Source organism: Empidonax traillii, unplaced genomic scaffold (genome assembly GCF_003031625.1).
Source record: "Empidonax traillii isolate 1590-97213 ecotype Southwest subspecies unplaced genomic scaffold, ASM303162v1 scaffold215:size2007263, whole genome shotgun sequence".
Taxonomy (NCBI): domain Eukaryota; kingdom Metazoa; phylum Chordata; class Aves; order Passeriformes; family Tyrannidae; genus Empidonax; species Empidonax traillii.
In genome coordinates this window covers 1,942,165-1,964,006 of record NW_020955408.1, presented here as the reverse complement: position 1 = coordinate 1,964,006, position 21,842 = coordinate 1,942,165, and the positions used below count along the sequence as shown (strand labels likewise).

The 21,842-nt window shown below is 38.7% G+C and overlaps 1 protein-coding gene across 2 annotated transcripts in view; it reads right to left on the bottom strand.

Moving 5' to 3' along the window:
* Nucleotides 1-21,842, bottom strand: part of TMEM241 (transmembrane protein 241) — a 58,229-nt gene that overhangs the window by 31,274 nt on the left and 5,113 nt on the right. The window contains exons 3-11 of one of the 2 annotated variants that reach the window (XM_027887549.1): nt 21,284-21,361; nt 17,798-17,879; nt 14,508-14,585; nt 13,067-13,092; nt 11,293-11,344; nt 10,107-10,155; nt 8,024-8,069; nt 6,971-7,006; nt 687-721 (exon numbers count right to left, since the gene is read on the bottom strand). In XM_027887549.1, the coding sequence (XP_027743350.1) occupies nt 687-721; nt 6,971-7,006; nt 8,024-8,069; nt 10,107-10,155; nt 11,293-11,344; nt 13,067-13,092; nt 14,508-14,585; nt 17,798-17,879; nt 21,284-21,361 (482 nt within the window). The remainder of the gene's footprint in view (nt 1-686; nt 722-6,970; nt 7,007-8,023; nt 8,070-10,106; nt 10,156-11,292; nt 11,345-13,066; nt 13,093-14,507; nt 14,586-17,797; nt 17,880-21,283; nt 21,362-21,842) is intronic. The other variant, XM_027887550.1, reaches the window with a different exon arrangement.

The following is a 21,842-nucleotide window of genomic DNA, read 5'->3' as shown; positions in this document are numbered from 1 at the left end:
TTTGAAATTCAGGACTGTTTTGCTTAACATTTATATCTATCCTGGGGGGGGATGCCTACGTACACAATATGCACCACCAGGCAAAAATGGGAATTTATGTTTCTTTAAATGCTTCTTTGATTTCTGGCTGAACAAATGTCTAGTGAAAGGAATAGATGATCTTCTCTACCCTTCTAAGTATGAAAACACCAGTATGGTAGGAATATTAACCACCATAAAATAATAAAGTTCTCAATTTATCATTTGCTCTGTTGCTACTTCAAATCCTGCCATGGGCTCAAGTGATGGGATACCTCTTATGAAAGCCACAAAACAAACTCTCTGCATAGCACAGAGGGCAATGCAGAGAAGGAAACTCTGTATGTTCTATATGGCCTGCTGGGACATTGCTCTGAAGAGGGCATGCTGACCTAGGGAATCCTTGTTCTTTAACATGCACCAATTCAAAAACTGTTCTTTGTTATCTGTCCCATGCTGCTTCTTTGCAAAGGGCAGCTAAAAAAAAGGTATAAGGAAATACCATGCAAATTATACCAAGTTATATACCCTTCTCTCCTCTTCCCACATGATAACATATTATTGGTCATACCCAAGGCTAAAATCCTAGAGGGTTTGGTCTCTAAAAACATGCATGGAAAGGAAAGCAACATGAAAACTTAAAAAAGGAACAACTCAATACACTTTACCTGCTGGATGGGACGCAGAGGCCAACAGCACCACACTAGAAAATTAAAAAAAATTAATTAATTGGATACTACAGAATTTATTACATGGGCTGAACATTATAAATTGACCATTTTGTGTTTTTGGTTTTTTTCACAGTGAAACTTATTCCAGTTAAGTAGAATAACTGAGGCATAAGTATCGATTAAAAGAAAAAAAATGTTGATTGGGAAAGAATCTCTGGGGTCACCTAATACAGTTTCTCACCTGAAGCAGAACTATCACCAATATTTCATTAGGCCCTCTGTGGTTCTGTCTCAAAATCTACCAGTACAGAGATTCCACGTATCTCTGGGCAACTTGTCCTAGGGCCACTCTACCTACCCCTCTAGCAAAGAAGCTTTTCCTGCTGTCCCATTTTTAAACCACCAAAGCAGCAACGTATGGTTGTTGTTCTCTATTATGCTAAATACTACACTTAAGTTTTAAAACAAATGAAAATAACATCAAATACCATCCCAAACGTATCAAGAAAATGATAGCTTGATCAGCTGTTGCTGATCAAGCAAATCAGCCGTAACCCGTCCTTCACCTGAAGCATCACTTACTATTTATGACGTCTTACAAAGACTTCATCTTCTGAGTTTGCAGTATAGGCTGTACAGAGCCTTTTTCAGTGCTACTGATTCTTCCCCTAAATTTCTGATTTTTTCCAAATTTTTTTTCATTCCAAGTTGTTTCCAAGGTTAGAAGGCTACTGAAACATATTGTGGGGCACTGTAAGATGGGAGAAGCATGTATGTCTCCAAAGCAGAGCTACATCTTCTTCCAATTAATGACATACATCCATGACAAACACTAAAGACATGTGGGAGAAGGAGTATCTTCAGACTTTGCTTCTTGAAAAAAGTAGCAAGCACTGCACTTACAGAGGGAAAAAGACATTCATTAATGTTATGAATGCTAAAGTATTACAGGGCAACTCCCTTTTCCAGTGTTAACGCAGCCACTGTTTCGAAACCTGCTCACTCAGATGGTCCCAGCTCTCTGCTGTGCTTGGTGACCTGCCCTCAACAAGCTCTGGTGAATTCCAGTGTCATTCACAGAGGCACTGGCAGCAAAAGCAAAGAGCTTGGAAATGCCATGGCGGAGGAAGCCCCGGAGGGGGAGCTTGTCACTGAAATCAGCCATGTAACATAATGGGCTGGAGAAAAAGAGTTTATGAAGGACAGACGGGCGTGTATTTTAGGCTTCAAATTCTATGTCTTTCAAAGGCATCAGCTGGTACAGTATGTTCACACTGTCAATATTTATACATGCTTTTAAAAGATGTGGTTGCCCCAAAGAAAATAAAGAAGGCAAAGCACATCACTTACAGTCGGTAATTTCCCCCACACACACTCCTCCCCACACAGGGGTGCTCTCCCTGCATTGGACGCCAAGAGGAACTCACAATAAACAGTCCCAATTCCTCGGTTTCCTGCTAAAGTGAGAAAAGGAAGTGAAGGTCTATTGCTTTTGACTGAGAAACAGAGAAAACAGGAGACTGGCAGGGCAAAGGAAACTGTATCAACAGTGATGAGAATCAGGACTAAACTGTGTTACTCCACTTCCTTTTTGCATTATTAAATTTTAAACAAAAAACCACTGAGATTGGGAAATAGAGAGAAACTTCCTTCTGCAACCAAGAGAAATTGATAACCCTACCAGACATCCCAGGTTTTGAACCAAAGATAACATAGGAGGAAAGCAAAAACTTATTTGTGAAGTGTGGGGCAGGTTAAGGTAAATGGGTAAGATGGCATTACAGCTGCATTGTAGCTCTGCTTTGAACAGAGCATCAGTGGAAAAGTCACAAAGATGTTGTAAAACCAGACCAGGGATTCAAAGGTTTCTAGTAGGACACTAGGCTGCAGCAAAACCAAAATCCCTGTACTGGATTTCTCCGCTCCTCTCTTTTTTCCTTGTATTCAGTATTGAGGGCTGGGTCACCCACAGTTTCCTTTCTGGCTAAAAAGAGGTTTTGTCAGCAAGAATTTTAATTTCTGCCTGCAAAGCTGCCCTCCCCTTATGCAGAAAATCTACTACAGCGTTTTTAATTCACAAAAGTAACAGAGTAGCAGCTCTTCCAGAATCCAGATGTAGTTTAGCTGCATAGAGTAGAGCCTTTACCTCACACCTTTTCAGTGCCACTTCTTCACCATTTGAAACTCTCACCTGTCTGTTTTCTCCTCACCAGAAGCTGCTAGACCATCTGGTATGCCTTTGTGAACATAGATCAGACAGAGACGGATTTTGGGATGTATTGAAACTTTCTTACAGGTTCTCCACAAGAATTAACATATTTCTACCAGCATCAGCGTAGGAGAAAGTCCAAGATGAGCTACAACCCGCTTTTAAGACACATTATGTATCCCTCAACATGCCAGGCAGACATTACTACCCTCTCCTCAAACTACCTCTTGCCAGCTAGGGAGGGAGAAATTCCCTTCTGGATAAAAAGTGGGGGAACAGAAAGGAATAAAAGAAAAATACAAGACTACTAGAAAAAGCACTATGCAGAACACACCAATGCAGAACTCAGAGTACAGGAAAATACAATAGTGCAGTAAAAAAAGGAGACAGGACCAAGAGAATTGGAGAATTAGAGGGAGTATCTTGGAAGTATATTGCCCCTCTTCTCTTCCTCCCTCTCCCTGCCCCAGATGCTTAAACACAAGTGAGAGGGGTGAACAAGGATGGGGTTGGGCACTGAGCAACAACCTCACCCCTCCCTTCTCTGCATAGCACAGCTCTGCTTTTCCTCTTACACTTGCTCCTGGCTCTCTTTTAAAAAGCCATTGAATAATCGCACTGTAAGTGATGAAGTGAGAAGAACACCACACTTTCAACATCAGCAAATATTTCTTCAGATCTGTTTAGTTCTGGAAAGTTCCCACTCATGTACATTTTCTTAGGATGTTCTTCTCTCTCAAACTGTTCCAGATTTTAAAACACGAAACAGTGCATGGCATGGAAGGACAGCATATGTTAGGAGACTTTGCTAATTTCAGTTGCACCTCTGGAAACATCCAGCAAAGCCAGTATAGTTAATGTTTCTTTTTAATCTGAATACATATTTTTACTCTAACATATTGGTACATTCTAACATCCAGTAATGTGGTGCAAAACTTTCCATCTGCTCTGTGCAGGTAGTCTCTACACTCAGAGTACAACTGTGCTTTCATACTGAACAGAAATGCTTTGAACAGCCTCTAGTGTTACAATCCTATATATTTTCCTATATATTAGGAAAAATTTCTTCACTAAAAAGGTTATCAAGCACTGGAACAGGCTGTCTTGGGCAGTGGATAAGTCACCAATCCCAAGGGTACTTTAAAGACATATTCATGTGGTGCTTGGTGAGTGTAGGACTCGGTAAGTGTTTGGTTAATGCACTCAGTGATCTTAAGGATCTTCTTCAACCTAAATGATTTGATGATTCTACACACTGTCTGTCTGCGTGTGCATACACTGTCTGTCTGTGCCCACGCAGCTGCTTTCTTTTACCTGCACAGCCGCACATCAGCTGTGTGATTTAGGTTAGAAATAAGCGGATAACAGTGCTAAGAGGAGAAAGCTCCACTAATACCACACTAGCAAGTTCCTTCATAAATCACAGAATCGTACAGTCATGCCTGTACAGACAAGATCTCCAGTAAACATTACAGTATCCTGTTCTGGAGGTGGAACTGGGATTCTGTCATGGCCAAAACAGTCCTCAAGAGAAGCCTTGAGTAGAGGAAGCAGCATATACCTTAACATCTGCTAAATCACAGAGTTTAGTGCTGGGCACCCTCTGATAGAGATAAACCCACATTTACAGTAATTCTGACCCAGAGCTGTTTGTGAGGAGTTAGAGCTCATTCAGAGAATATTCCTCTACTCAGTGTGATTTTAAAACACTTTTGACAGTTATCTACAGAAATTAGGCTTGTGCAGTAAAGCTGTGTGTACATAGCTCTACATAGCTCTCAAACACTCTGAACAGCTTCATCCAAATTTAGGAAGTGGCAGTGATCTCCAAGATAACTACAAGTGCAGAGGTCTCACGAAGAAACAAACCCTGCCAGTGCCTTCTGCAGCAGAAAGATTTGAAGTCCCATTAAATATTAGAGGTGGCATGTCCTGGGTGTTTCAAACACAGAAAGAGCTTCCACCAAATTTCACACCCTTTCAAACTTCATCAGCTATTATGACAAAACAAAACTCTATAAGAAATCAGTTGTCACTTATCCCATTGTCTACGGAACTGCTTGTTTTCCCTAGGCAAGATGAGATCCAAATGTTACGGACTGTGACCTTCTGAAATACACAGAAATACAAACATATATAGATATCCACAGGCCCAAGCCAAACAAAGAAGCATCCACTCTGCTACCTCCTCTCAGCCACATGTTTTCCAGCAATTGCTTTGCACCATTCATCTTATAAGCTATGCTGACCTTTAAGCCTCTTATTGGTGAAAATCTTTGGAAGCTTGGATAACTAATTTTTGTTTTCAAGCAGATGCTGAAAATAGCCATCTTCCAATTTGCACAAATCCATTGCTGGATTGTTTGCTTGTTTGGGTTTTTTGTAAAAAGAAAGTTTTAAAATACATACCACTGCACCTCGCAGCTCCTGAGCAAGAAGTTTCTCCCTTTCACAAGTTTCCAAATACACAATCATACTTTCCATGTAATGTGGGACTCCTGCTCTCTGCTGGACACAAGTTGACAGACTCCAAAGGACCAAGATCACCAACTAACAGAGAAGGAACCCAGCCCTGGCTTTTCAAACAAAGCTGTAAATGAAGGACTTTCAGCCAAAATCAGAATTTAAAGGTTCAGGCCTATGTGCAATTTTCAACTAAAATGACAACTGAGAGCCATAGTCAGATAGCTGCCAAATGAAAAATCAATTGATTTTACTGCTTGTTTAATGATTTTCCCTTCAACACAGAAAACCAGCTATAGCTCATTCAAGACTTCATGGGTTATTTCTCCATGTGGCAACTATTTGCAGATTCCACAACTAATTCTTCCACAAAGTTTCAATAAATGCACCTACCTCCTTTGCATAAAACTGATTTGCTTTCCATTTCATAGTGCATTGCACAGATGGAAAACAACTGATTTGAACAAGAGACCACTTCAAGCAAACCAACATTCAGATATTATCCACAAATGGGACCTTTTGGTGAATGGACACTGGAATCATACAGAGGCAAAATCACAGGCCTGCATTACTCATGTATGGAAACAGGAGATTTGATTGAACTAAGATAAAAAGAAAGACACACTGTTATTGCATGGATGATGTTCACAAGATAAATGGGAACTGAAGTGAAGCGACGTTCCTACGCTGGTGTCCCTAACGTGCTCCTGTCAAGGATCTTTCATGTGGTCATCCACCAAATCAGAGAAGCACAACTTTATTTTTGTTATGCTTATTCCTAACTTCTGCTCCCTCTTTCATTCCTTTTGACTACCCTTTCTTTGAATTTATTATTCTTACTTCATAGTGTCCCCATATGACTTTAGCTACCATCCTAAGAAGAGGCCAACATATACAACATACAGATGAAGGAGAATGGTCATCCAACATATGGATGGAGGAGAATCTAGTCCAGTCTCTACATGTCCTACTTCAAATAAAGCCTCGCCTTCGAAAACCAGAGGAAGCCAAGTACACTGAATGTTCTGACTTGCGTGGCTCTTTGAGGAATAAAGGACTGAATTTAAAAAAGCAGGGGAATATGGTCAGTGACTCAGGTTCTTTCACTGGCTAAAAAATAACAAGTGACTTTTATATCTCCAAATCAGAAAAACAACTGAAAGCCTGAATTACTCAATCCCACCAACGGCACTCTGAAACAATCAGTTACTGCTCATGTTCCTTGCACACAGTACTTTTGTAATCACTACCTCCCCTTCTGGCAATGTTGTATAAGTTTTATTTTCTGAAGTGGGGTATTGCCAGGGAGTTACTCTGTAAATATTATTTCTGGAAATGATAGATCACTTGTGCACATGGTGATTTAAAAATTTATAATTAACACCTCGTTACCTTCCCAGGTGTATATTGGCATATCCATCCATAACCAGAGCCAAAAAATTCAGCTGCTGAGCCATTCAGCTTAGCACTGTTCTTTCAGTGAATGTCCTGCTAAATAACTACATTTAAGCAGTGGTAGCTATGAGTTTCCTCAACAAGTCACAGTTGAAAATGAAAACATATACCACATAAAACCAGCTATGGTGTATCAAAGACTTATTCATTTTACCTGAATACATAGTTGATGTACTGTTGGTCCAGATCACTGGGAGAGGAGGGAAAGAAAAAAAGGTGTTCATTTAGCAAAGCTGTTCATTTGGTACAAGAGATCGGTATATTAAGCAGTATCATACACTGTAATATTACATTATATTAATTTATATAATATAGTTAGGTAATAGTAACATTATATTATATATATTATGAACATAATATAGTAATAACTTTATCTATATTAATAAATTAAGTAAATTCTCAATAACTTTATCTATATTAATAAATTAAGTAAATTCTCAATCAACATATTAATTTACACATAATTCGCGTATTATTTCTGTTATTACTATGTCAGTGGAAGTCTCATTTAAAGTGAAGTAAAATGAGACTAACTAAAATTTAGAACCTTTAACCAGAGACAGAAAATGGTTTTGAAATAAATGAGCTTATCCATACTCTACAGATGCATATATTATGAACAAATAATATGCAGTGGCAACAGATCCATCTCCATCTATACAGACAACTGCAGGTTACACACACTGTGAACATGTAGTGCCACCTGATTATAAGACTACCATTGCATGGTTGGAGTTCTAACATGCAAATGGGATTAGTGAAGGGTTTCAAGGTGTTTAAGGTACTTGGCCATTCCAGTCCTGTGGTAAGTCAGCAGCTGCTGAACATTTTTGAGACTGTCACAAAGGGAGGTAGTGACCGATTCAAACCATGCACCTTTCCACATGAACACAAATTAACATTACCTCTTAACACCTGTGCCAGTAATCACGGGTTCTTTTTCCAGGACTGAGTCATCACCCTTGGATAATACAACGTTTAAAACTAATTCAGTGTCCCAGTTAGCAGTATAACTATCAATAACCACATGCTATTGTTACCAACAATAAATAAGGCTCTTCTTGCAATTAATGATTAACCAAGAGTGGTCCGGCTCATGCTGATAATGCAGAGATCCCTACAGTTTACCTGACTGCTACACAGATGTGTCTCTAAGCCTCTTTGATAGTAATCTCTTTCTTTGTAAAAGAATATGAAAACACATTACCTTAAAGAGCCAGGTTTCCACAACTTGTGAAATACTTTGTAAGCCCCTGTAATTGAAATGACATGCGTAATTGCCATAACGTGCAATCATTCTGACAAACAACAGCTTGTTTGGCCGTGGTACTGGCAGACGTGGAACCCCTCTGAATTACAGTTTAGCAACATGGCACAAAGGATTCCAAAACCGTGAGTAAAATGAACCTATCGCTTCAAATTAATGGTTTTCAAAGTGTTATCATCTGAGAGTACAGTCATGCTTTGTGGCTCTGCTAGTTTTTCTGAGGAAGAGACAACTTCCAGCTCACAGCAACTACAAAGGAGAGTGTGTGTGTTTTTGTGTGTAAATACATACAGAAAAGCATCACAGAGTGGGTTCTCAGCCTACCCGATTTTGGGGGTAAGTTCTATGACCTATCAATCTGTGTGGACCCCTATGCAGAGCTGTTGGCTCTGAGCTGTCTTTACTATTTAAAGTACTCTCAGATCTAGTGTCTCCAGGTTCTTTACATTCTTGACCCACTCACCTCTTGGTTAGCTCACATTTCTATTCTGGGTAAAGCTTTAAGCACTCATGGAAGAAACAATACAGCTTCATGCTCTATTTTTTCAGACCCTTTCTTCAAGGCCTTGGGTTTGGTGGGTTTTTTTGTTTGTTTGTTTGTTTTTTGTTTTGTTTTTTTAACAGAGAGAAACAGAATATAAAAATTAAATCCAGTAGAACACTGAAACAAATGTACCCAATTCTACCTCCACTGGACAAGGTGAAGGGTAGAATATGGGTCCTTTTTCTAATGCCCTGTCTTGATTAACTTAATGCAGGAAGTTGGTTCACCTGTTTGCCCTTTCTTGTAGCATCTTTATTTCAATTGATAGGAAATCTAATTACACACACACAAAAAACCCCAACAGTTAAATCAACAACTCCTAAACCCAAGAGAAACGGAAAGAAGCTATGTTTTGAGCATAAACATTTTGTTGGCACTTCCTACACATTTCAAACACTCAGAAGAAGCCTTCTGAAGACTCTCTAAGCAGTTTCCCACCTCCATGACCAAGCACTGCTTTACAAGTGAAACACCTTGGCTTTGAGAAAAGCTTATGTGCTCATTACAGCAAATAAGTATTTGATCTGAAAAAATCCATAGCTTCTACTTTTATCTGAATGAGCAAATGTTTACCATATAATATTTCCTAGAGGAAAAAAAATACATTTCATATTTGTATATTAACAACATTTTAGAATGGGATCTCTAGACCTCCCTAGACACAAATACATATAAACACATTACCTCTGCCTCGAAAATTTTACAATTTGAATAAAAGAAGTAAAGAAGGAATCATCCTTAATCTGCAGACAAGACTTAACATAGGAATGAGTAATTCAGTGTATAGGATGGATAAGAATCAAATACAGGTGCCTGATTATCCACCCAAATGTTCCAAAGGACACAAATCTCCTAGTTAAAAATTACTACTCTTATTTTCTTCAGATTTTCTGGGTCTGATTGTTTCTAGCTTTTCAGGGAAGAGTTATGATTTATCTGAATCAATGTTTAGTCTGAAAAAAAGACAAAATAAAACCTGATGGGTCATGCAACTCACTGTTAAAATTTTTAAAAAATGCATATGATTGCCTAAAAAACCCCAACATTTCAACATCCTTCCTCTGGGACCATATTGCATGATATTTTAGAGCATTTTTGTAAGTTTTTAAAAAAAATCTGTGTGTGCAGTAAAGCTCTATCTACACGTTATTGCTTGCCTTTTTCATATTTACCTTCCCCTTAGAGAGAGGTGTCTCTCAGTAGGTAACCATCAAAAAACAACTGGAAGAGCTTAGTGCTGATTAAAATTGTATGTGCATTTTCTCATCCACTGTTAACAGACTGCAATACCTAATTTATTCTGTTGTTGTTTTCAACATAAAAGCTACAACAGGAACACACTTTCTTATGTTTACCGATCTTCATTCTTTCCAAGTGTTTCTTATGTAAAGAATCTCAAACATCAGTAATTTCATAATAAAGCTCATTTCTCCAAAACATTTACTCTTCCTAACTCTTTTCTTAAAGAAAATTACTTACCAACACAGACCAAGTGAATTAGAGCCCATAAATATCCGTTTGGATCAAACTGCAATAAAAAACATCTACATAAATAAAAACATGTTCATGTAAACATACATATTGTGATTTCCCTGCAGTTAACTTCCCAAAGCAAGTACAGCGAGTGGGAGCAATGCTAAAAGGAAAGAGAAGATGACTAAGGAAAACTGGGAAGACTGAAGTTCTTCCTGTCCCACTTAGAGACCTGGCATATGCCAGTTACCCAGGTTCTCAGCTTGTCTTGACAGGGATGGTTCTATTTCCTTCAGATACGTACAACACTTTAAACAACCTAAGCATATGGACCCCAGTCTGTTTAGTCCTGGAGTGGCAATCAGGAAGGAGCAAAAGGATCAGAGGACCATCACTAAGGTGTTTGTCATGTCTCCTTTCTCCTCTCAGCCTCTGAAGCAGCTAAGGTTCCAACTAATTGGAGAGTATCCAAAAGTGTGCTTCAAACAGAGATCTGCCCTGAGCAAAGCAGGCCCTCTTCACAATCAACAGAGAAAATCAAATATTTTGAGAGGAGATCACCTGGCATATTTTAGATATCTGCTTTCAAGGGAGACAAATTATATATCAGCAGTTCCTGCTGTGCTCCATGGACCGTGCAGAGCTAGTGCAGGTGCAATGCTTCCGATGGCCACATTTGATCAGATGAATCCAGACAAGTTCTAGATTCATCTGACTTCAGATATTAACTGATGTGCCTAAAGCAAGGAGGCAGCCTTTATAGGTCTCCAAAAGAGAATCTCCAATGAAGAAAACTTTGCCGGATGGAGCACTCTCTGGAGGTATCTCCTTTCTTTCTCTAGTAGCTACAGAAAGTGTGTAGAGTGAATACAAAACTAATTTAGGAACCTTCTGAAAGTACATGCAATTAACCCAAACCTAAGTGATTTGCTGTAAGCCCTGTTAGAAGTAAAACTGTGGTTTCCCCAGCCACTGTCTTCACCAAAGAGCTGCATGTCCAGACTGCTCAGAGGTTTTACCATGATGCAAACACAGTAAAACCAGCAAGACTACAACACAGCAATAGGAAACATTTACAGTTCCTTCACAGGAATCCTACCCTAGCTTACAAGTGAAAGCTGCCTCCCTCTTATGCTAACAAAACGTCACATACCAAGGTCTAACTAGAGCTGCTTTACTAAGCAGAGCTCACCTGTGTGTCACACAAAGGAAGGCACACTGCTGCTGCCAGAAGGAACAGCACACTGCGGAGAAGAGAAAAAAATAAACCACAAGATCAAAAGCTTGCAACTTGGATTTGTACTCTCAGCAAAGTAGAGGCAATTCCACTTAATTTCACACTGACACTTCAGTTTTTTATTCTATATTTAAAAAGCAATTTTTGCCACCACAGTTAAGTTTTACTTCATGCATTCTTTGTGACTCTTACACAGCAAAGTTGAATGAGAAGAGAAGCAGCACAAAACATCTCAGAAGTGATGAAATCAAGTTTTTTTGGTAGAGAATATTATTCTTCACTTGCCATCTGGCTCCCCTAGGCTTCTTCAGAAAGCCAAAATCTACCAATTTCTGGCTGAATGGCTACTAAAAACTTCTTTCATTAAGGTGAACTGCCTGTTACAATAATTCCAGCAGAAGTGACTCCCTTAAAAGTGATGGTGTTACTCCAGAACACAGAGGAAAGTGAAAATGAGAGGTATTACACTAGAAATGGTTTAAGGACAATGTAAGTTCCCTCCTAATCCACTGACTTAAGATAAATAAATTCTTAACCTGTGGCTGAGTCAGTATTTCTTCACGCTACACTGAATACACTGATGTCAAATTTCTGTGGACTGTCACTATTAATAATAACATACACTTCGGTTTGTAGCTTATTTTCCTGCTCTCCAGAGGCATAGGAAAAGACAGAATAAAGATTATAAAAAAAACACAGCATCCTTGACAATAATCCAGTGGTGAAGACAAGGCCAGACTAAGTTAGATAATGGAAATAACAGGAAGAAATTAGGAAGATAATGCCACTAACTATACTTGATAGTAACCCAACATTATACATTCCTAAGTACAGCTAAAAGATTACAGGATGTGGAGAATAACAAATATGCTTTCTTCAAGGGATGTGGGGACATAGAATGAAACTTTGAATATATGGCTAGTTGACTTTTGTTTGTCCCTTTCTATCTCCTTTTTGAAGCCCAAACAACCAGGGCCAACAAGGGTTGGTAGGCTGTGTAGCTTAGTATCACTGAATCACGAAATCATCAAGGCTGGAAGAGATCTTCAAGATCATCTGTCCAACCACTGATCCAGTACCACCATAATCACCCCTAAGCCATCTCCTCAAGTGCCACATCCAGATGCCTCTTGAACATTTCCAGAGACAGTGACTCCACCACCTCCCTGGGCAACTTATTCCAATGTCCAACCACATGTTAGGTGAAAATTTTTTACTAATATCAAATCTGAACCTTCCCTGGTGCAACTTAAAGCCATTTTCTCTCATCCTGTCACTTTGGACATGGCAGAAGAGACATACTCCCAACTTGAAATGAATGATTCTAGCAGAAACAGATATTATTTATCTTTTATTTCTTAGGAAAGGCATTTTTAGCTATTTTCTAACACATTAATCATCTTTCTGATGCTGTTTACGATCACCCACTAAAACTTCAAACCTGGTTTCCATCTCCTTTCCAAAAATATTATGAGCATTGCTATTTCATTCAGGAAGACTGGTCTTGTGGCTTTTTTTTGTTTTAGTAAGGAGAAAAAAAAAATCTATTCAAGCAATGGTTAAAAAAAATTTAAAAATATTTAATTACTCTGATGTTGCAATTTAGGCTCACCGCCCACAGGAATGTGCCTTACATTCTTCATTGTTTTGGTGCCATTATCTGAAGCAAATAGAGAAGCTGGAGCCAAAACAAGTCTGAATCTGAATGTGAGTAGTTTTAAAAGCTTACCTACAGACTTTCAGATGAGAGGTCTGCTGTAAAAAAGAAAGTATGATTAAAAGATTAAAATTTAATGATAGAAATGGTGAAATAGTGCTTTATCCGTCCAAAAACTGGAAAGTGACGACAGCTGATCTTACTGCACCAAACACATTAAAACTTCAATTAGCAGCATTCAACAGCCCCTCACATTTGAGCGCTGCTTAGCAAAATTAATTTGGAAAACAAGAATCAGCATTACAAATTAGCCTACTTCAACTTGATTTATATTTTGAGATTACTTACTAGCAGGTAAATCTAAAACCAGCATGAACTTTATACCTGGTCCTCAAACTTAACTTGAATTACACTAAAACTGTGTCATGTACGTAGTCAAATACTGAGTTTTCTTAGTTAGGTACTAATTAAGTACCTAATAAAAGATATCAGTCAAATCAGTCTTGATCTAAACTCACGAAAGTTTCCCAATTCCTTGGTACAAAATTATTCCTAAGAATGTTCCCAGCAAGGCCTGTGTCTTTCCATTATCCTTGTCTGTACTGCTTTTGTTTTTAAAGAGAGGAATCATAAGCATGTGACATAGAAGGAAAATATGAAATACCTTAACAGGGACATTAATCAGAGGACAATGTTACAGGGACACAGCATGGTACACACTCTTATGTCCCTTAGGCATAATCTTAGTGACCTCTTCTGTTTGTTACAAGTAGAAAACATGGGTCATTTATTTGTCTTTTATACAGGCAACAGATATAATGAACGGAAGATCCCTTTTACAGCAAGACAGAGGCCACTGTAGAAATGCCTTTGTGATGATTTTCCAGTGTTAGCTCATACAGCAGCTCTTCAGTCAATTAGAAAAGCATTACAAAAAAAGTCTAAAAAGAAGATTCCCTAATACAGTTTGTGAGAAACAAACTCAGCTCTTACTAAAGGGTGCTGGAATTATTCACAAGACTTTCACAGGTCTTGGGGCAGATTCTCAAGAATTCAAAACAAATTAAAAAACGCAGTTTCCTCCTGCATTTCATGCGGAGATGTGATCTATCTGTAATCATACAACACACTAGATGTATTATACCAGTTAGATCTAAGCACCCAGTCCTCCTCCCTCTCGGCTCAAACAATGAGATTTTCATGTGGGAACATAAAAATTATGATAGAGAGGGAATATTAGTTTTCAAATGGAAAAAACAAGCAGGATCAAGCCAGTCTTAAAAACGCAGATCAAACTGGTGATACACATGTGCAGTGTTTCATATCTCATATCAGTATAGATACCTGTCAACAGCAAAGCTCTCTTTGGGTATCACTAATGACCAGCCATCAGAGAGAGACTAAAAAAGCACACTGCACTAATGCTGCTTGTATTAAAAGCAATTAAGTATCTTGTTATAGGGCAGTTGTATCATAGTAGTTATATCAATGTATCAATAAACAGATCAATTACCTCTTTCTGCACAAACTTCAGGAACCCACAGGTTATAACTTCTGCCGCGTTGTGCACAGTGAGGAACACCGGGATTGGCTGCCGTTGGGAGAAAATAAAAATGCCCAAATCAACCCAGAACAGTCAAACACATAGCAAGGGGCACTCCTCCTAGAGGCAGCAATCCCACATGTTTGTGGTTTGGGGTTTTTGGTTTTTAAGCTATAAACCCATGCCATATCTCCTAAAAGGGACTTAGACCCATTCCAATCATTACCACATGGCACAGGCATCTTTAAATGCAGGCCCTGCTGTAGCATTCCTTGCTGCTTGGCCCACTTCTGAGTGCTCAGCCAGTTTGTTTGTACACAGCTACCTCAGTAAGATTTGCTCCTGGTATCTGCCGCTAGTTTGCCTCCTCTGACCCAATATCTGCACCCTCCACAGTAAACAGTTCTCATTAGTTTCCTATCTCTGTCTACTGGTACTAAGAATACAGTGTGACTCCTAGCAACAGAATTGTGGGCAAGATGATTTTAGGTGATTGCTTTTAGTTACTGCTAGGAAGAGCTGCCCAAAATTACAGTAGAAATGCCATAGTTCATACACAAGTGATGTTGAAATTATACTCACTGAGGTATCTGGACACCATCCCAACATGAAATCATTAAGAAACAAACCCCAATGATAACAATAATGAATCAAACACCCATTGCTGCAGGCAAACCCAACCAGAATCAGTGGTTCATAATAATTCCTCCAGCTCAGATCTGTAGTCTCTCAGACAGTTGAAACAGAAGCAATTCTCTGCTCTGATTAAGATAATCTAAAGACTAAGCCAGTTTAGGAAGCAGTATTTCCCCACTTGTGTATAGCATTTAAATCACATGAGTAGAGAATGAGGTAATTTCTCAGTGATGTTCATGTTTTTAAGTATCAGCTGATATAAGCAGCAAACATCTCTTAAAATGGACTTTACATTCAGAAATCAATATTTTCTGTAATTTTCTTTTCTTTAGCATGAAGCCAGGTAAGCATCGCTAATTAAACATTTTAAGTCATAATGACAGTTGGGGTGGATCCATAAACACAGGAGTTACACCAAGATAATTTCTAACACCTTTAAACTAATAAGGAATGAAAATCACACAAACACAACTGGCATGAAGTTGTTGGTGACCCAGCTTCACCAGTTCTGCAAGCCAATTCTCAACACTGTTGCTGGACAACTGAGAACATAAAACCAGAAGTATACGGTGTGAGCACCCTGAGCCTGATACAGTAATAGGAAATACAAGAAATAGCCATAAACAAGGAAAGTTGACAGCAAAATTTACATTCTTCCTTTTGTGAAGCCAATTTCTTGGGTTTTTCTTTCCTCCCCTCTGCTTTTGGCTCTTCCAAATGAGTTCTGGAGCCAACAATGGCTCCAGTTTGCCTAGCCCAGTTAACCTTCTCCATATGTGTATTGCCTTTGATGTGACTGCTTCTTAAATTTGTGAGTGGGTTATTAAAAGAAAGGTTTACTGGTTGGGCAGGCAGGGTGAATTGACTCTGTACAAACCTCCTCTCACAGCTCTGCATACTTTTGTTAATGCATCACAGTCCACAGCTAAGCAGTCCTCCTCCACTTCCAGCTCGGAACCCTTGGGCAGGAGAGACTGCCAGCACCACTAGGGAGAGGCACAAACAGAGATAAAAACTCTAGCCCTGCCAGCATACAGGAGTGTTTGAAAGCCGGTCTCCATGGATTTGATCAAAAAAGCGTACATAAATTCTGCTTTAGGAATAAACTTTCTTAATTCAAATATGCTGCTGAGGTGAGCCAATTCAGGTATGAGTTTCCTTTTCACTGTGTCGTAAAACTGTTCTACACAAAGTTACTGTAAGTAAAGCTTCTATGTAAGATTGAATTTAGTCCCAGTACAAGGTAGTACATAACAACTATGGCCTAAGACTACTTGTTCTTTTGTCTTTCCTCCTAAAACGGCCACAGAATTAGGCCTCTAAATCCCCATTCATGTACAACAAAAAGCCACTCAGAAATGGGAGATTCTCCTTAAGAAAGGTTTGGGATATAAATCAAAACCATTCATAGCCCCTCTGCCACTCCAGTGTAACTCACTTGTGAATGACCAGAGCAGGAACAGGAGAGAAACACAGTAACTGACTGGATGACTAGGAAGAAAGAAGAAACAGCAGAGAGGATGCGATTCATAACTCCTCCACCACCCAAGTGAGCAAGCAGAAAATATGCTGCTGCCAAGGCTTTTTGCTGTTTCCAGGCAAGGCTCTCCTCACGGATCTTTGGTCACTTTACACCAGAGAAGCCCAGTGGAACGTCCTTTGACAAGGAACCAAGAGGAAGGAAATGCAGTCACCCTGAGACAAAGCTAATCTGGAAGCATGGGGCTTCTGAGCACATGCCTGTGCTTTCCCAAGATTATTTGGTTCCAAGATGAGGCCCCCAACCTTGTTTTTGAGGACAGAGACCTCCTGTCCTTTTCTGCTCTGCCTCTCTACTGAGATGTTCAAGGTATCACTACAATCAGAATCTTGTAAAAGATTCCCTTTTGATCTTCTTTGGGGTTTAGGAGCTGACGGGAGCAAGCTGGCTCTAGAGTTACAGTAAGATGTACTGAGAGAATGCAGTAGGGAACTAGGGCAGAATGTGGTCTTGCAGACTGCATAACAGCAGTCAAACATTATTAATCTGAAAAAATTCATGTCACTAATTTATTTTATTTTTTAAGGACTATATCATTTAAGCATAAAGCATTCAAGTTTAATGAAAGCAGATCTGGTATCTTGTAAACATTTGATAGGTTATTGTGATTCACATGGATCGTAAAACTGGTCAACTATTCCCAAAATCTCTTCCCAACTTTCTATTTACTTTTTCAAATCCAGTAAAGAATCAAAAGCCTCTCACTGAAATGGTCTTCATCACTTTCCTGGAAGGATTTCCCACAGATCCCACAGTCCCATTCCCCCTTTGGAACATTACAGCTAATAAGTTCTTCAGCTTCTTCCCTACTTGCAAAATTCAGACCACTGAGGATCTGGTCTGAAAACCACTGAGTACTCTGTAAAGATGCTGAGTCCTTTGGACTGTCACAGAGATGCTTTTTGATACTTCATAGGATTGAACCGCTGCTTTAGCACCATTAACAATGGATATATTATTTAAACCCCTCCTCTCTCCTTTCCCCTTAACCCAGGAACAGCATTAAACACATGTATGAAGGGAATGTTCTCTGTTTACAAAGTAGAGATAATAAAGAATTGACTTCTACTTGTGCGTTTCTTACCAATCTAGACAGTGACCGAGAGCCAGCATAAATAATGCCCACAAAAAGTACCGAAGCAGGAAGCCATGACAGGATTTCAGACCTGTGAAAACAATTAAAATCTCATTACTTCACCACATTCTGTTTACATACAGTCAGGAACAGTTGCTTGCAAGGAATATAATATGTACATATGCACATAAACTTCAGGTGTGTGCATATTAAAGTCATTGTCCTATTGTTCAGTATTCCTCCAATTTACTGAAGAGTCAGAGTCAGAAATTATTCACTTCATCTAATCAAAGAGAGGAACTATCTGCAGATATATTTTTTTGTGTTACTCTTCCCCTAGCTTCTCTCTCTCTAAAAGTGTGTTGTTTTATTTTTTTCCTTAGCAATTACTCTCATTCATTTTAAAGGAGAGAAATTTCAACTAATTTCCTTGATGTGCTGTGAAAGGAACAAAAACTGACAAATGAAGGCATAAAATGGTGCATTTGCACAGACAGTACACATTTTCACTATGTACAAATACACTTGGCCACCCACACATTCATTTCTCAGCCAGATTTACAAAGAGATTCTTCATAAAGATCAGATTGTCTCTGTGGGAGCCTATCTCTTGAGATTTCCTAATGATATTCCTTTGACTAAGCCAAACTCCTGGAGGCAGTTTGACAGCTAATGGAGGAATGAAGTCATCAGATTGATCTGATTAATTTTTTTTTAGCTATGGTTGTTCCAGCATGATCAGGTTTCAGTTCTGAGAAGGGGATTCAGAATTTGCACGTTTCCATTTTTTTAATCTTGTTACTTAAGGGGAAAAAGGGATCACGTGGGTGGTAAATTTCAGAGAGAATAATGGAAAACTTTGAGCAAGGGAAGAAAGGAATAGCAGTGAGGTAAGAGCCTGAATCAAAGGCTTCCCAGGACTGAAGGCATGGCTAATCCATTCACTCCTCTCAAGCTTTGAATTAAAGTCAAGAAAAAGTTAGCAAATAATGCTCGTTCTCAGAATAAAACCGAACTGCTTGTAGTTCCTTAATTTGCATTACACTTCCAATTAGCATGTAGGACTTAAAACATTAATTATAGGAACCGCTACACTATTACACTTCATGGAACACAAGAAAAACAGACCAAAAAGACGAAATCAGAACAGTATGAATGAAAACAAAACATAAAGATACGTGTAATCACAGATAAGGAAGAAACTGTAAATCACATAAATTTCCTGTTATATAAATTTCCAAGATAATCAGGCCCATGAATATAATATTTAGATCCTTTCACTGACATAAATATTTGTTCTGGTTTTTCTTGAATAGTCACCATAATTTTTAATAAAAACACTGTTCCTTTTAAGGTTATTGACTTCAACTGGAATTTCATCAAGACCAAGATCTAAAACTGTCATGCCTCATTACCAATGAGTTCACATCAGACACCAACAAAAATACTCCCCGCACTATTGGAACTGCAACAAATGGAAGGAAGAGGGAAGGAAGAAAAGAGGGTAGGGCTGAGAAGATGAAAGGAACACGATGAAAACCGAATTTTCATTTAGAACATAAAAATATCAGTCTTTCATGTTCCCCACCACTGAACTGTAGGAATCCCAAATATGTCTTCGTCAGTATTGTGAAATGCAATGGAAAAGGACTTGAGATGCTTTTTCCATGATGTAAGGGTAGAATTTTATGCTGCCAAGTGGGAATTTCAGGACTGAAAAAGAATGCATGGATGCTTGATGCAACACATCAGCATCAACAATCTGTCTTGTATGTAAACCAATTAGCAGCTTCTTATGTTGATCCAATACAGTGATGTACATGTAAAACAGGAAAAGAACTGATGAGTTTGTGGTTGTTGTACGGCTAAATCCAAAGCCCAATAAAGTCAATGAGTAGGTTCCCCTAAACCACACTTTGGAGCTTTGGTTAAAGTAAAGCTCTGAGCTGCTGCTTAGCTGTGGGGTGAATACAGCACTGCAAGAAATGACAACCAGAACACATTGGGCTTATGTGCCTACAAGGGTTAGGCAGAAGCTGGACAGCAGATTGCAGCACTGTGTAGCATTATGTAGATGCTACACATATTCCAATGTGCTCCACAAAGACCTTGTTCTGGATACAAGCTTTGCAGGCAGTATTTGCTGTTTAGAAGCAATGATGGAGAGTTCCTTAAAGTTGGGAGCACTGGGGGGAAGCAGATGAAAAGCAGGTTATCCACAAAACCTAAGAGAGATTATCCTAAGTAATATGTTTTTATTTGGTCTTTATTTAATTCTGCTGAGACACCTGGAGATAACCTGAACTGGCTCAGAAGGTATATGAGATCAGTCCACATGACAGAAAAACTGAGACTTTGTAGAAATAAACAAACAAATGGACGACAGTTTATTATCTGAAGCATGAGGAGACTGGATATGGTATTTCTAAGTATCCTACACACACACAGAAAAAACCCAAACCAATAGACAGATTCAGAGAACAATATTCTGTAAGGGGTGGGGGTGTGGAAATATCCATATCCCACTGGTAGTACTAAAATCATCTTTGGACATTACATTTGTTTGTTGGGGAGTTTTTCGGTTTGTTGGTTGGGTTTTGGGTGTTGGAGGGTTTTGGCTTTTGTTTTGGTTTTTTTTTTTTTTTTTTTTTTTTTTTTTTTTTTTTTAATTTTGGTTTTATTTTGTTTTGTTTTAATACAGGAGATACAAGGTACAAGTGCAGCTCAGCAAAGCGTTAAAGCATGTGTCTGATTCTTCTGAAGAAAGACAGGTTTAAACTCATCATTAAGTATTTGTCTGTATTATAGCCAGAACATGTCAATTAATTCTGATCATTCCATTCAGTCTATTCTAGAACAGGTATTCTGCATTCACTAAACTAACAAGAAGTCTCTCAAGATGTATTTTAATCTGTTTTCCTACAATGCAGTGACACCTAGTGGCCTGAAGTCTCCAGCATCAAAATACAAATAATTTTTCATCAAAACTTTTCATAGATAAAAGCAACATCTTCAACATCATAAAGTGGTTCTTGTCCAGTATTTTCTTTAAATTCTTTCAGAATTTGAAAAAAAAAAAAATCAAAATATCTTTTCCAAGCTGGGGGAAAAAAGGATTCAACTTTTTTAATTTCATGGTTTAAAGCAGAAGTAATCATTAGTAATGACAAGTCGAACTAAAAAAGGACATTACTCACGGCTATATTCCTTTAGAATGTTTTGTGAAGACAAAGTCTTCACCAAAAATAAACATTTGATAATAATATATAGATACCAGTAACTGCCACTAAAGCAATGTTTGGACCTAATCTTGCTTCTACCAATATCACTGATGGCTATTATAACAATATTCTCCTCTACATCTGTGAAGCAGAACACACACACACACACAATCCAACCTTTATTTTGGCCAGTTAGTAACTTTCACAATCAATCTATGCTGTGATCCAGCTACAGAAAGTAAGTATTTAGCAGATACCAAAAAACCCAGAGTACCTTGAACACAAGTTTATCTCCACCCAGCCCAGCTTCCAGGAGAGGTGAAGGAGAAGTCCACCCACTAATGTTTGCCACCTGAAACAGAACAACACAGCATCTTTGAATTGTTTGTCCTCTTATGAATGACCTTAGAATCCACAGAACTTCTCACAGCACAATCATGCCTCCAGTTATCTACCATTTCTCTGGGTTACCAGGAATGCCACTATTCCCCTTTGAATCTTTCATTTCTGTGGGCCTTCATTTCCTCCAGATTTTCTAATAATCTGGCGCTTCCACATCCTGTTTCAAATGTTTTATAAATAAAATACCATCTACCACAACTACCTTAATCATGTTACTGAATCTCCATTTTATCACCTCTTCCTGCACAAGGTTTACAATAACAACAGCGATGTTACAGCCATGATGAACTGAAGATGCAAAGGAGGCAAGGTTTGTGACAAGAGATGACTATCTTTTCATACATAAACTGTTGCTGTTGGAGCAAATAAACATGATTTCAGGACTGAAAGACTCACTTCAGCTGAAGTAATAAGCCCCAAGGATAACGTGT